The sequence below is a fragment of the Rhamphochromis sp. 'chilingali' genome, assembly GCF_963969265.1.
Source record: "Rhamphochromis sp. 'chilingali' genome assembly, chromosome: 15".
Taxonomy (NCBI): domain Eukaryota; kingdom Metazoa; phylum Chordata; class Actinopteri; order Cichliformes; family Cichlidae; genus Rhamphochromis; species Rhamphochromis sp. 'chilingali'.
In genome coordinates, this window is record NC_137942.1 from 2,074,239 (window position 1) to 2,088,502 (window position 14,264).

Genomic DNA, 14,264 nt, shown 5'->3' on the forward strand with positions numbered 1-14,264 from the left:
GTGTTCTGAATACTGGACAGGTCCCTGCTGATGCAGCGATCTGGTGAGTAATGAGGCATCTCTTCAGCCTTAAACAACACGAAAAGCAGGTGAGATGACCAACAAACCTCCTTCAGCTGAGAATTTGACATGAGAGCAGCGAGACCAGCAGGGAAGCACCTATGAAACAGGTAATCAGAGGTAATCAGACAGGGGAGAGAAGGGAAGTGAGCAAAGGAGGCCCAAAAGCAACAGAGACGGATCAATGCACCACAAACTGGAAGCAAATTATTCACGTTATTTTGTCTCTTTAGTTTGTGCGGAGAGTAAAAAAAAACAAAGCTCTTTGTTGTTGTTTTTGTATTTTTACATTTACACATTTACAAGAAGTTTTTTAGTTGTTTATTCTTCATTTAAATAACTTTCTTTTTCAGTGCAATTTAACAGTTTTCAAAGCAAATATTCTTTAAGTGCTTAAGTGTTTGTGGCCCAGATGCGAGGTAGAAGAGGGACAGTCCGATCATGTCCCCTTGTTTCCAGCATCTCTAAATGATGCTTCTTTAAATCTGATAAAGGCTACGTCCACACGTACCCGGGTATTTTTGAAAACGCAGATTTTTCTATGCGTTTGCACCTTTCGTCCGCACGTAAACGCCGTTTTCGGTCACTGAAAATGGAGATTTCTAAAAACGCCTGCCAGGGTGGATATTTTCGAAAGCTCTGTTTTTGCATTTAGTGTGGACGAGAAAAACACAGAAAACGCAGCGTCAAAGGTGTGCGCCTTTTTTGACGTCACACTGTGCGCCACGTTATTGTTTCGGTGAAATGACAAAATACTGTTACTTGTACTCTCTGCAGTGTTTAAATGCTCACATACACACACAGTTACTGTCCCTCCACACATACGACTCGGTTCTGCTTCTATGCCCCAGCTTTGTTTACTTTTTCCCACTGAGGCTTCTAGGCTTCTGATTGGCCAACATTTCTGCACGGTTAGGAATATATCGCCACCTGTTGCTTTGGCATGTTCCTAGCAGCGTTTTCCTTCACTTCTGCGTTTACCTGTGGACGGACTATTTTTTAAAACGAAAACGGAAAATCTCCGTTTCCAAAAATACCCGTGTACGTGTGGACGTAACCAAAGACTGCAAGAATAACTTCAGTTCTGTCTGTAATCATCAATATGTTTGTGACTGTAAGGTTACAAGTAATCTATTCTGTCCTGAAAACAGAGTTCACAATGATGATCAGGTACAATGATCAGTATCTGATAATAAAAAAATTAAATAAATTATAAAATATGCAGATTTCACATCTTTCATTGTTGCATTAATTAAAATCTAGAGATATATATGAAACAGTAACAGTGATGCAGACACACTAATGATCTGTTTAGCTTAAGAAAACATGAACTTCTAAACATTTGAGCTACCGTTTAATGTTCAGTGCAAGTTTAAAGAACTTCTTCATTTTTACACCCTTAAACCAGAGTCCAGCTCAAAGCCCCTGTCAGTCAGAGCTCAAGCCACACATTGTACAACCAGCTTCCTTTTCTTGGAAGTGGAGCACCTAAGGCGCCGTTAGCCGACAGTAAACTCGCCCAAACGTCACCACTGAGCTCTTTGTAGATAATCAGTTCAGAATCAAGTCAAAGATTAGCAGGCAGAGCTTTAAGCCTGTAAAGTCTTAGAGTCAAAGCCTGTTCACATTCATTTGTGTCCATTACATGTCGATCAAGTCAGACTCTCTACAGGAAGAGCTGGAGACAAACGGTGAGGCTGACGAGATGGAAGAAGACAAAGATGAAGGAGTGAGCAGGATGACCCCCGCTGCTTTGTGATACGGGGCGTGAGGTAGTTGTGGTGGTGTTGGTGGTGGTGTTGGAGGTGCTGGTGGGGTTGATGGTGGTGTTGGAGGCGCTGGTGGGGTTGGTGGTGGTGGTCGTGGAGGGTGGAGACAAGAGTGTCCCCAGCGTCTTCGTCAGGAAGGAGTCAAAGGAGCTCACTCTGGTGAAGGTCATGACTGAGCTTCGTCTCCTCCTGGCAGAGGGGCTTCGAGCTGTTAACACGACCGCCTGGAACCAAGAGCCGCTCTGCTTACACATCAGCGGGCCGCCAGAATCACCCTGAACAGACGGAAAGGGTCAGTTATTATTTTAATGTTATATGTTATATTTTCCTGCGACTCAAAGGAAGAGTTTAATACACCTTTGTTACCAGAAAGTTTGGACTATGATTATTATATTTACTTTTAAGCAGCTAAATCCAAGATCCAGAATAAACAACATGTCAGCAGACAGTGTTATAAGAAGAAGAATCCAGTCATTTACCTGCTGCAGTGCAAACACGTCTGTACAGATGCTCTCACTCGATGATGAGTTCCCACAGTTTACCACCGAGGTCTGAAACTGCTGCATAACTTCCTCAGCTAACATCATGAAAGATAAGAAAATCCTGATGTTTGACTAAAGAAACTGTAAGTGCAGTGGTCCACATGTGTAATCTGAGAGATGGACTGGTGCAGAGTCTGGGCAGAACTCTGTCAGCCTTCATGTTGCTGACTCACCTCCTCCTCTTCCAGGACTCCAACCGGCCGCCCAGCACGCCAAGCCCTCGGCGAAGGTTCTCCCGTTGTCCAAGCAGATGGGCTGGATGTAGTCGGTCAGGGTGGGCTGGGCAGATAGACGGAGGATGGCTATGTTGGTCCCGGTCGTGTTGCTCAGAGTGATATTTGTCACATTCAACGTCACCTCAAAGGGGTTGGATCCATTTAGCTTCAGACGCCCCAACACGACAGTCCACTCGGACGCTACAGGGGAGCTGTGGGAGGAACGAAGCACACAAACATAAACTTCATCAGCTTCAAACAAAATCTACACCTTTACACTCAACTTCATGGGACCCAAGTTTTACAGACTTGATCCTGGTGACATTCAGGCCTGGGTCTTATTAAAGAGGTGAAGCTACAACGGCCCTGAGAGGTCAAACAGACTTCAACTGAAGAAAGAACTAGCCAATTGAAAACCTGCTACAGCACAAAATACAACGGAAGTTAAATGATGTCATGAACTGTCTCATAGGAAGTGACAAGGAAAGAGTCCACACAAGAAGTTCACCTAAATTTGAGACACTTTATTAAACATAACCAATAGACTGATGCCTATGGAAGAGAGAGGCTGAGCACTTCATCTGAGCCAGCTTTAGCCGACAGTCCTCCCGTACTAGCTAAGAAATAACAGCAGGTCATGGCTTTCTTGAGTGGGAGCATCTTGAGTGGGAGCGTCAGCATCACAGACTGCATTACGGATTACATGAACTTCTGTGTGGACAACACCGTACCCATCATAAAGGTACGGTGTTTTTCTAACAACAAGCCATGGATGAATCCTGAAATTAAGGCTCCCCCAAGGAGAAGAAGAGAGTCTTTAGATCTGGAAGTGAGCGCTGTCCAGAAGAAGCTGAAATGAAAGATAAGGCAAGGGAAGGAAAAATACAGGAGGAAGACGGAGGAGCAGCTGCAACAGGACAACATCAGTAACCCAGTGGATACTGGACTACCTCACAGAACACCCACAGTATGTTTGGACCAGAGATGGGCAGTAACGCATTACTTGTAACGCTTGACTGTAATCTGATTACTTTTTTCAAGTAACGAGTAAAGTAAGGGATTACTATTGCAAAAACAGTAATTAGATTACCGTTACTTTCCCGTAGGAACGCTGCGTTACTGCGTTACTAAAACCGTGATTTTTTGCGAGAATGTCTCATGACAGTGACGTAAGCGAGTGCGCCGTTCGTGACAACAGCTGTGTGCAGATCAACAATGGATCATATATCGAGTGCAGAGAGAGTATGAGCGTGCAGCGTTTAAAGCGTGGAAGTACTGACCTTACTTTGAGTTTGATTCCATAAAAAGTGACAAAAACATTAGCGTCCGCTGTGCGTGGGAAGAAAACTTCTTTTTACAGCGAAAAAACCCCTAAACTTCCAACAAGCACCGAGTAGCTACGACGTAATGGGAAACTCACAGAGAAACTCGCGGATTCTTCCACTGACCGCGGCACACCTGCACCAGGGTAAACCTCCGCCTACCCCACTCCTGCTTTACAGGTGAAAATAGAGCAACAGGACCGCTGAGTCTTTGACTTTATTTATTTTCTGCTGTGTTTTACTTGCATCTATTTGAAAGACTGAGTGTAAACACAAAAAATATTTTATTTTATGTGTTGGAATGTGCAGAAAATAGGTTTAAATGTTAAACTAATTTCTTCCAGTCAGAGAATGTTGCAGATAATTAAATTTTTGCTTGATGCATAAAGTTAAAAGATTAAAACTAATAAAACAAGTTTTAAAAAGAGACTTTTCCATTTGATTACATTTTGTATGATGGATTATGCAGAAAAAGTAGAATTGGGCTGAAAGATCTATCGCTTTATCACCTCTTCAGGTTGTAAATCGTGTTTTTAAAAAGTAACTAAGTAACTAAGTAATTAACTCATTCACTGCCAGCCATTTTCAAATCAGGTAACTCCCCACTGCCAGGGTTTTTGAGCATTTTTACTCATTTTTGAAGAGCCACAGAAAACTGTGTGTTATGATCATATAAACGCTGAACCTACCAAAATGAAGAACAGACTCTCTTCTTTCATCCAAAAAAAAAAGCTTGTTTCTACCATTTTCCATTCTTTAGTAATCAGCTGTAGAAGAGAGGTGGGTTCCACCAAAAATGCCTGTTTTGACCAAAAAAAGGGAGAAAACGAGCTTTTTGTGAAAAATACATTTCAAGCAGAAAAGTGCCTTTGACACTAATATTTCTTGGTTTGTGACAAGGTTGTATTATAGCCCCTCCCATTGAAAAACGTAATTGACGTCTATAGACGTCAATGGCAGTGAATGAGTTAATTACTTTTGAAAATAAGTAATCAGTAAAGTAACGGGATTACTTTTTTGGGGAAGTAATCAGTAATTAGTTACTGGTTACTTTTTTCAAGTAACTTGACCAACACTGGTGAGGACACAGGGCTGTGTCTCTGATACGCTGGTCTGCAGTACGGGGGCCCCACAGGGAACTGTGCTGGCACAGTTCCCTGTGGGGCCCCCGTACTGCAGACTTCTCCATCAACTCCCCACGCTGCCACCTACAGAAGTTCTCTGACGACTCTGCCATAGTCGCCTCATCACAGGTGAGGACGACTCAGAGTGCAGACAGTGGACTCTGGACTTTGTGGACTGATGTCAGCAGAACCACCTGCTGATCAACACCAGGAAAACCAAGGAGTTGGTGGTGGATTTCCGGCAAGGGCGTAGATTTGGCATGGACGGAAGGGACATGTCCCCACCAATATCCAGCGATTATTGAATTGTCCCCACCAATAATTTGATCTCTTCGAGTAAAGAAATCAAACCCGATAGAAAGAAAAAAAAAAGATCTGTCAGCGTCTCATTCACCCAGCGGTGCAGAAAGAGTGAAATTACATTCTCTACTGGAGTCCTACGTCATGTGACAAATATGGCCAATGTGATTGGCTGAGCCTTTCAGGGAGCTCTGTTTAGTTTTAGCAGCAGCAAGCCTGCTGCCAGGACCTGCAAGAAGGAGAGGAGGACGGCAGCAAAGAGGAAGAAGCTGGATATAAGAAAGTGTTTTTCAAAGAAACCTGTAAGTCACTTAAAGCCAAGTTCACTCATAAAATGTGTCCGTCATAATAACGTTACAGGCTATGCTAGGCATTGGCCCACATCAGTATAAAAGTGTATGTAACCATGAATAACGTGTTTTGGAAACTAACTGCACAACAGGCAGCACTATTGGTTATCTCAGTCTCAGAGCAGCATTTCTAATTTTGATTGAAACTGTCAGAGAAAACTGCAGCCTCGAGCAGCCAGGATATTAGTTTACAGAGGCTGTACCATGTCCACCAGGAGAGGCTGGACAGTATAGATGTAAAACCAATATGCCAGCAGTTTATCTCAGTTAACGAGAGGAGCAGGCATGTGTTTGGCTGCTTCACATAGTGAACATTGAGTTGTTGTGTCCATGTCTGTTGCTGTAACAGTAGTTCATGTTTAGAATAAAAAAAATCCAGCTCACTGAGTTGATCGGGGCAACAGTGCCTAAAATGTTGCATAATTTTGCTGAGAGATCTGTTACTTTGTGGTCATCTTAGATGAGTAGTTTTATTGACAAAGCCCACCAGGTCATTCAGTGTTCCCTTACTGCTAATGTATAAGACATGTTGGTGTACTATAACTGAGGTAATGTTGTTAAATCCTTAAAGTCATATTCTTTTATTGTCATGACTGTATTTGAAGCTGTTTTTATTTTTGTATGATACCTGATTTGTATGGAATATGGTTGAAGTAACCTAAAGTCTAAAATACTTAGTCATTTGTTTAATAGTAATTTAACATTATATAATTCACATATAAAACTATGAATTGTAATTTTAAATGGTTTAAAAGCATGTAGAATAGCATATGTAGGCAAGTATATTTCTCCTTTTATCAAGAAGCAAAAACAAAAAGGACAAAAAAGAAACAGGGCGGGGTTTGGTGGTTGAATCATCCGTCCCCACCAATGCCAAAACCAAATCTACACCCTTGATTTCCGGAGACGCAGACCCACCACACTGACACTGGTGAACATCCAGGGAGTGGACATTGAGATAGTGGACTCTCATAGGTACCTGGGTGTTCACCTGAGTAATAAACTGGACTGGAGCCACAACACTGATGCTCTGTACAGGAAGGGTCAGAGCAGACGCTACCTGCTGAGGCGGCTGAGGTCATTTGGAGCACAGGGAGCGCTTTTAAAGACCTTCTATGACTCTGGTGGCATCTGTCATTTTTTTCAGTGTGGTATGTTGGAGCAGCAGTTTATCGGCAGCTGAGAGGAAGAGGCTGGATAAACTCATCAGGAAGGCCAGCTCTGTTCTGGGATGCACCCTGGACCCAGTGCAGGTGGTGGGAGACAGAAGGACTCTGGCCAAAATAGCATCTCTGATGGACAGAGTCTCCCAGCCCATGCATGTAGATGTTGCTGCAGAGCTGCTTCAGTGACAGACTGCTGCATCCTCGATGCATGAAGGAGCGTTTCTGCAGGTCCTTCCTCCCTGCAGCTGTCAGACTGCACAATCAGAACTGCTCCCAACAAACACAGATGTTTACATCAGCGCTGTAACTGCAGTATTTTATCAACTGACTCACTCTACAGCCTGGGTTTGCCTCTTATCTGTATGATTTAATAATTACCTCTAAACAGTACTCTGTTTTTGGTAACCATTGTCCTTGATATAAATATGTAAAAGAAAAAAGTGTTTCTGTCCTGTGTACTCTTTGTTTGTATATGTGTCTTTCTTGCTGCTGTTACATCCAAGTTTCCCCTTGTGGGACAATTAAAGGACTATTCTATTCTATCCTATTCTATTCTATTCTATGCCCACAGAGTTCTGGCTGATTGGGGCTGGCTCGGACCGGCTTATCAAAGAACAAGAAGCAGGGTTTGTTCAAAATCCCACAAGGCTGGCTGACATGATAGATAATGGCAGGGCTGTGAGTACTACGCAATATTGATAAGATCTTGAAGAAGAACAACGGGAATTGAGAGACCTGGTGACCAGTGATGGACATTAGACCTACTGTAAAACTGGAAGCAGTTTGTTCACACCAACCCAGTGCAGGTGGTGGGAGACAGAACCATCTTCATCTCATGCCCCCCCCCGCATCCCAGAAAATTAATTACTTATTTTCAAAAGTAATTAATTACTTAGTTACTTAGTTACTTTTTAAAAACACGATTTACAACCTGAAGAGGTGATAAAGCGATAGATCTTTCAGCCCAATTCTACTTTTTCTACATAATCCATCATACAAAATGTAATCAAATGGAAAAGTCTCTTTTTTAAACTTGTTTTATTAGTTTTAATCTTTTAACTTTATGCATCAAGCAAAAATTTAATTATATGCAACATTCTCTGACTGGAAGAAATTAGTTTAACATTTAAACCTATTTTCTGCACATTCCAGCACATAAAATAAAATATTTTTTGTGTTTACACTCACTCTTTCAAATAGATGCAAGTAAAACACAGCAGAAAATAAATAAAGTCAAAGACTCAGCGGTCCTGTTGCTCTATTTTCACCTGTAAAGCAGGAGTGGGGTAGGCGGAGGTTTACCCTGGTGCAGGTGTGCCGCGGTCAGTGGAAGAATCCGCGAGTTTCTCTGTGAGTTTCCCATCACGTCGTAGCTACTCGGTGCTTGTTGGAAGTTTAGGGTTTTTTTCACTGTAAAAAGAAGTTTTCTTCCCACGCACAGCGGACACTAATGTTTTTGTCACTTTTTATGGAGTCAAACTCAAAGTAAGGTCAGTACTTCCACGCCTTAAACGCTGCACGCTCATACTCTCTCTGCACTCGATATGTGATCCACTGTTGATCTGCACACAGCTGTTGTCACTAACGTCGCACTCGCTTACGTCACTGTCATGAGACATTCTCGCAAAAAATCACGGATTTAGTAACGCAGTAACGCAGCGTTCCTATGGGAAAGTAACGGTAATCTAATTACCATTTTTGCAATAGTAATCCCTTACTTTACTCGTTACTTGAAAAAAGTAATCGGATTACAGTAACGCGTTACAAGTAATGCGTTACTGCCCATCTCTGGTTGTGACTCTCCTCTCTCATTCAAGGCCACCCACGTTGACCGAAGATTGTTGACTTTTGCCTAACCGGGTGAAAGGACACTTTCTCTCAGCTGAACACAAACACACACATGTACACTGACACATACCTACACTACCACCCACCCCCTTCGAAGCTTTTGTCTTCTATGTTGTGAGATGTGTTGACTCATGTGCTGAGGGGTTTTTTCTGTTCTCAAACTGATCTCCCTGTTGAAGCTCAGTCACCAATGAGTGTGTTAGTTCTTCTGTCAGATTCACCCTTTCTCTTGATGTCTGAACTCAAAACTCTTAAAAATTGCTCAGTTTAACATCAGAAAGAGAATTTACTAATCAGAGGGTAACATACTGACTAACTCACCCATCGAACTGAATTATCGTCTGTGCAAACTTCAACTTCAGCTGCAACTCACCTTGAGAAACAGTTGGCGTGGCTCAGCACTGAGTCCAAGGCCACCAGAGTCCCACCGCACACGTGACTTCCATTCTTCTGTAAGCTCGCCATCCACGGCCATGAGCCGGCTGTCGCATCTGAGGTTCCTCCCACAATCCCAGAAGTTCTTGGAGCTTGTCCACAGACCACGGCTGAGGAGAAGAACCAGGGAGAGACAGAAAGAGGCAGGAAAAACTTGGATCACACAAAACCATCACTTCAAGTTCAGGTAGTGAAGAATTCAGAAAGTGTCAGAGAGCAGTAGCTGTATTATCTAAAAGTTTAGAGGAAACAAAGTGTTAATGTGATGGAAACTCACATTGGGGAGTGGTTGGAGGCAATGTGGTTGTGGTAGTGGTGGTGGTTGTAGGTGTGGTGGTTGTGGTGGTAGTGGTGGTGGTGGTAGGGGTGGTGGTGGTAGGGGTGGTGGTTGTGGTGGTAGTGATGGTGGTGGTAGGGGTGGTGGCTTTTGCAGAGGAGGTGGTTGTGGTGGTGGAAGTTGTAGTGGTTATAGGAGTAGTTGGGGTGGTTGAAGGTGTGGTGGTTGAAGGTGTGGTGGTGTTAGTAGGTGTGGTGGTTGAAGGTGTGGTGGTGTTAGTAGGTGTGGTGGTTGAAGGTGTGGTGGTGTTAGTAGGTGTGGTGGTTGGCACTGGTGGCAGTCCTGTGCAGGTGACACTGAGGTCACTGTTGGTCCCAGTGGACGTGAACGTCATGAAGCCCGGCTGGTTGGAGGAGATCTGGCTGTTGATCCAGGTCTGGTACTGGGATACTCTGGCGTAGACTCCTGGACGATTAGGCAAGGCGCAACCTTCCCCAAAACTGACGACTCCCGCCTGAATCCAGCGACCGCTCTGCTTGCTCACCATTGGACCTCCTGAATCCCCCTTTGAGAGCAGAAACATTTACTGTTAGCTGAGGAGAAGAAACTGTAGAAGGTGAAAATGTGCCAAACACAGGTAACAACAATCACCTGACAGGAGTCCTTTCCTCCTGCACTTAACCCGGCACAGATCATGTTGCCAGTGATTGATCCCACTCTATAGTTACAGTTACACTGCCTGTTTCCCACAACAGGAACCTCCACCTCCATCAGGTTTTGTGGAGAAGGAAGGGACACTGAACGGGGTAAAATAAATATATCAGTTTGTAATAAATAACATGTGACTGATTAACCTTCAAACAAAAGGGCGGCTCCACCAAACTTAAAAACAAAGTGTAGTCATGTGTGCAAACAAAGATGGGGAAACATGTTTGTCCGCTGGGGTTGGAGCTCTCTGCAGAACACAGTCACATGACTTTGATGCCGCTCTGTCATCTTGTCCTGTTTTATGTTATTTGAGTATTTTAGATGAAGCACAACAGCTGCTGTTTTTAAACGTGATACAGAAATAAACTTGACACACAGACAGTAGATGGTCGTCATCATGTAGTAACTGTCTAACACCACCTGGGGGCAGTGTCAGATACACAGAAAATATACTTTCTTTTAACCAAGGATCATTTTGACCTGACATCATCGTGCAGACAGCATGTTTGCTGCAGGTCCAGCACTTCCAGACTGTTTAATTCACATAATTATTCTTTCTGGTTTTGAACTCTGCACAGATTTAACCTCATGGAAACATCTTATTGCTCTAAATATTTCTGAGATAGCAAACTTGTTCCCTGTATTATTGTCATCATTTCTCTAAAAACGATCTTGTGTCTTTATGACCCACCTCCCCTTCCTATATCGCCCCAGCCGGTGACCCAGCTGTTAACACCGCTGTAGAAGATGCTGTCTGAAGCTGCCAGGCAGACGGGAGAAATGTAGTTGTTGAAAGTCACCGGTGAGGAGAGCTGCAGGAGGCAGACGTCGTTGTCGTTGGTACCAGAGTTGTAGTTTGGATGGTTGATGATCTGTGTTACTGTCCGAGACGCTGCATTGGGGTTAGATCCCTGTAGACTCTGAAGGCCCAGATTCACAGTCAGACCGGTTGGAGTACTGCTGAGATCATCAGGAGCGACACGAACAGTGCACAGTTGTTACAATTGTTATAGACGAGAAAACATATATAAAGTTTGACTTCACAGCGTCTTTAAATCTTGTTTAGAGTGCAGCTTCAGCCTCATTACTCACGTTTCAAAGCAGTGAGCAGCAGTCAGCACCCACTGACTGTTAATGAGGGATCCTCCACAGAAGTGGGACCCAGATGTTTGCAGACTGACCTGCCAGGGCCAGCTGCCAACAGGGGCCACCTGTCCTCCTACAATCCTGGTGTTGAGCTTTGGCTGACCACAAACTGAAGACCGACATTAAAACACAGAGTGAGCATTACTGTAGGAGCTGTAAACTCTCAGCACTACAAACTGCTGAGTGAGGACACAGTGATCCTGGGAGTCTACAGTTTACTCACAAACTAATATTCATATGAAACTAAAGATTTATTACACATAAAACTAAATCATTACACAAAGAAGCTTTTTCTTACCATCCAGCTGTGACTCAGACTCTGAAACACAGAAAACAAACCATTTTAAAACTAAAAATCTTCATTTATCTGTCTGTGATTAGTTCACTGTCTGTAATAATAGTGGAAAATTGACTGTCTGTGGTTAGTTATAAACAAGCCTCTGAGAAATGAAGCCAACCCCTGCAGTTCCTCTGTTGTCCAGTAGAGGCAGCCGTGAGTCAGTCCCCATAGTTTGCTCCTTCAAAACACCTGTTTTTATAACTCACCTATTTAAACTGTACTAATAAGTTTACGTTATTAGGGGCGTGGTCTCTTTGGCTGAAAGGTGGATGGCGACACAGGCGGCTGTAGCTACTAGCTCTCTGCTAGGCCTCACCTCAGCTAACTGGAGTCCCTGAGCAGGACCTCTGGACTGTTTTTAATGACATCATCTAACCAATAATATGGCTGCTGTACGAACAAACTGTCCAAGAAGGCTGATCTCCAGTTTAGGTGAAATTCTAGGATTTTAACTGGGTGTTACTGAGCACTAATTATCAGGTGTCAGTGATGCTCCCATACAGCTAGCTTGCATTAGCTGATTATCAAATCAAATCAAAATGTATTTATATGGCATATTTAAAAACAACAATGTCAATCAAAGTGCTTCACAAATTAGGAAATAAATAAAATAAGACAAATCGACCAAACAGCAACACAAGACAAGACAAAGTTAGAAGCCAGCCAAATGATAGTCAAACTAAGTTAAGACAGCGCCAGGGTAAAAAGATTCATTCAAGCAAGATTTAAAGGCTTCATAGACTAAGAAGTGTGAATGGCAATAGGGAGATTGTTCCACAGTCTAGGTGCTGTAATAGCAAAGGCATGATCAGCCTAGACTTAGGTTGCATTAAGAGCATCTGGTTTGAAGATCTTAGTGCTTTTTTAGGATTAAACACATAGAGAAGTTCTTTAGATAGCAAGGTGCAGTGTTATTTAAGATTTTATAAGTGAGTAAAAGAATTTTAAAATCAATGCAAAATTTATTCATCTCATAATGTTGTTGGTCCAGATCAGCTCGCTCTTACAGCAGACTGGTTTGTGTGTGTGTGTGTGTGTGTGTGTGTGTGTGTGTGTGTGTGTGTGTGTGTGTGTGTGTGTGTGTGTGTGTGTGTGTGTGTGTGTGTGTGTGTGTGTGTGGGTTGGGGGGGGAGTTGGGGAGTTGGTTACTGTGTGACTCAGCAGGATGAAAACACTGATGATGTTTATCTCTCAGACAGAAACCACACAGAGAAATACTGTACACACGCTGCACGTTGTAATACTAATACTACTGCAGTATTACTGCAGTTCCTGACGAGATGTTAAAGGAGTCCACTGGTTATACGTAGGCAGTACCTGTGTGTGAGATCACCATCACCATCAGTGTGTTTGTAGTTCAAACATTCAGCTCAGCACAAGCGCCTGATGTTTCTACAGCTGAATATATGTTTAGCCACCCTCCATAAACACTACGTGGTTCATTAGGTTCACTCTGCTTCTGTGGATTCATTCGTTTTGCGCTCATAGCGAGGTGTATTGCCATCACAGTAAGTCGCTCAATTCCTGCCCTGAACCATGATGAAGGAACCTGTCATCACTGCTTCAGCCGTCACCATAAACCGACACACATTTTTTCTTCAATAAATGTGATGACTATGCAGCAGTGCCACTTTACAGTGAAGCGCTGTGCTCCTGAGTGTTTTCACCCTCTGAGTCGTTCCTGATGCAGGTGTGTGCAGAGAGCTCTTACCTTGGGTCAGGAGCATCAGCCCAGCAGCCAAACACATCACTTTGTAGAAAGCCATCGCTGTAAGATCCAAACCTCCAGACCTGCTGAGGCATAAATACCCTTCCTCTCTCCTCCTCCTCTCTGTCTGCATTAAACACACCTCTGCCAGACACCTGTCTAACGACACGCCCAACACTTCCCTCCAGCTCACCTGATCCTCCCCCCATCAGACACGCTCTATTAAACAGGAATTTCAGGTTTCAGGCAGCAATGTTGAACTTTTGAACTAATTATTTAATTTTTTAGGATTAATTATTGATTTCACATCAGGAAATCAAACAGACTGCTACAGACTGAAGCATTTTCTTTAATCTGTTGTGTTTACCTGAGGACCTTTTCTCAGATGTCATTTGTTTTCATCCCCTCAGCAGAATTTCATTAACATGAGAGTCTACAGGCTCTTGGCCCTTGATTTCAAAATCTTGTTTTTAAAAATAAACAAGATCACAGACATTAATTTAATGCATTTTCTTGTTTTCCAAGCTGTGGGATTAATAAAGGCTGTATCATCCTTTTTTATTATTATTATTATTACTGAAGGTCAAGTAAAATTTATTTAAAGATACGTTTAACCAATATAAACTAAAATGTAGACTCAAAGAACATATCGAGTTTGGACATCTATAATGTTTACTGAGATGTTTACACTTCTAGTTATAACTGAGACCTTTTTTTTTTTTGCCTTTCCCGTTTGGATCGTTAACCATCAAAACTGTTGTCTGAGGGCCGAGAAAGATGCGAAGTGGATTTACTTTACCAAGTGGATCATCATGGCCTCGCCATATTGGTCCATTTGATTGACCTTTATTATAATTATGTATTTATTTGATTTGATTTTCGGTTGTTACAGACGGGACAGACATGACTGAGGGATAGGACAGGGAGAAGGAATGAAAGAAAGAGAGGGAGAGA

At 42.9% G+C, this 14,264-nt stretch overlaps 1 protein-coding gene across 1 annotated transcript; it reads right to left on the reverse strand.

Moving 5' to 3' along the window:
- Positions 1-361: 361 nt before the first annotated feature.
- On the reverse strand, positions 362-13,413 carry LOC308411360 (uncharacterized protein). Its single transcript, XM_080905243.1, has 10 exons — positions 13,314-13,413; positions 11,561-11,581; positions 11,209-11,371; positions 10,808-11,076; positions 10,060-10,205; positions 9,409-9,973; positions 9,070-9,241; positions 2,545-2,798; positions 2,309-2,406; positions 362-2,104 (listed from the first exon to the last, which is right to left on the reverse strand). Exons 1-10 carry the CDS (start codon positions 13,366-13,368, stop codon positions 1,727-1,729), a joined length of 2,121 nt encoding a protein of 706 aa, XP_080761369.1. The 5' UTR covers positions 13,369-13,413; the 3' UTR covers positions 362-1,726.
- Between the last annotated feature and the right edge of the window lie 851 nt (positions 13,414-14,264).

Coding starts and splice junctions, on each gene's coding strand:
- LOC308411360 (XM_080905243.1), bottom strand. CDS start 13,368: ATGGCTTTCTACAAAGTGATGTGTTTGGCTGCTGGGCTGATGCTCCTG. Junction 11,077..11,208: donor GCTGCTCACTGCTTTGAAAC/GTGAGTAATGAG, acceptor TGATGATCTCAG/CAGTACTCCAACCGGTCTGA. Junction 2,799..9,069: donor CACGCCAACTGTTTCTCAAG/GTGAGTTGCAGC, acceptor TTCCTCCCACAG/CTCCCCTGTAGCGTCCGAGT.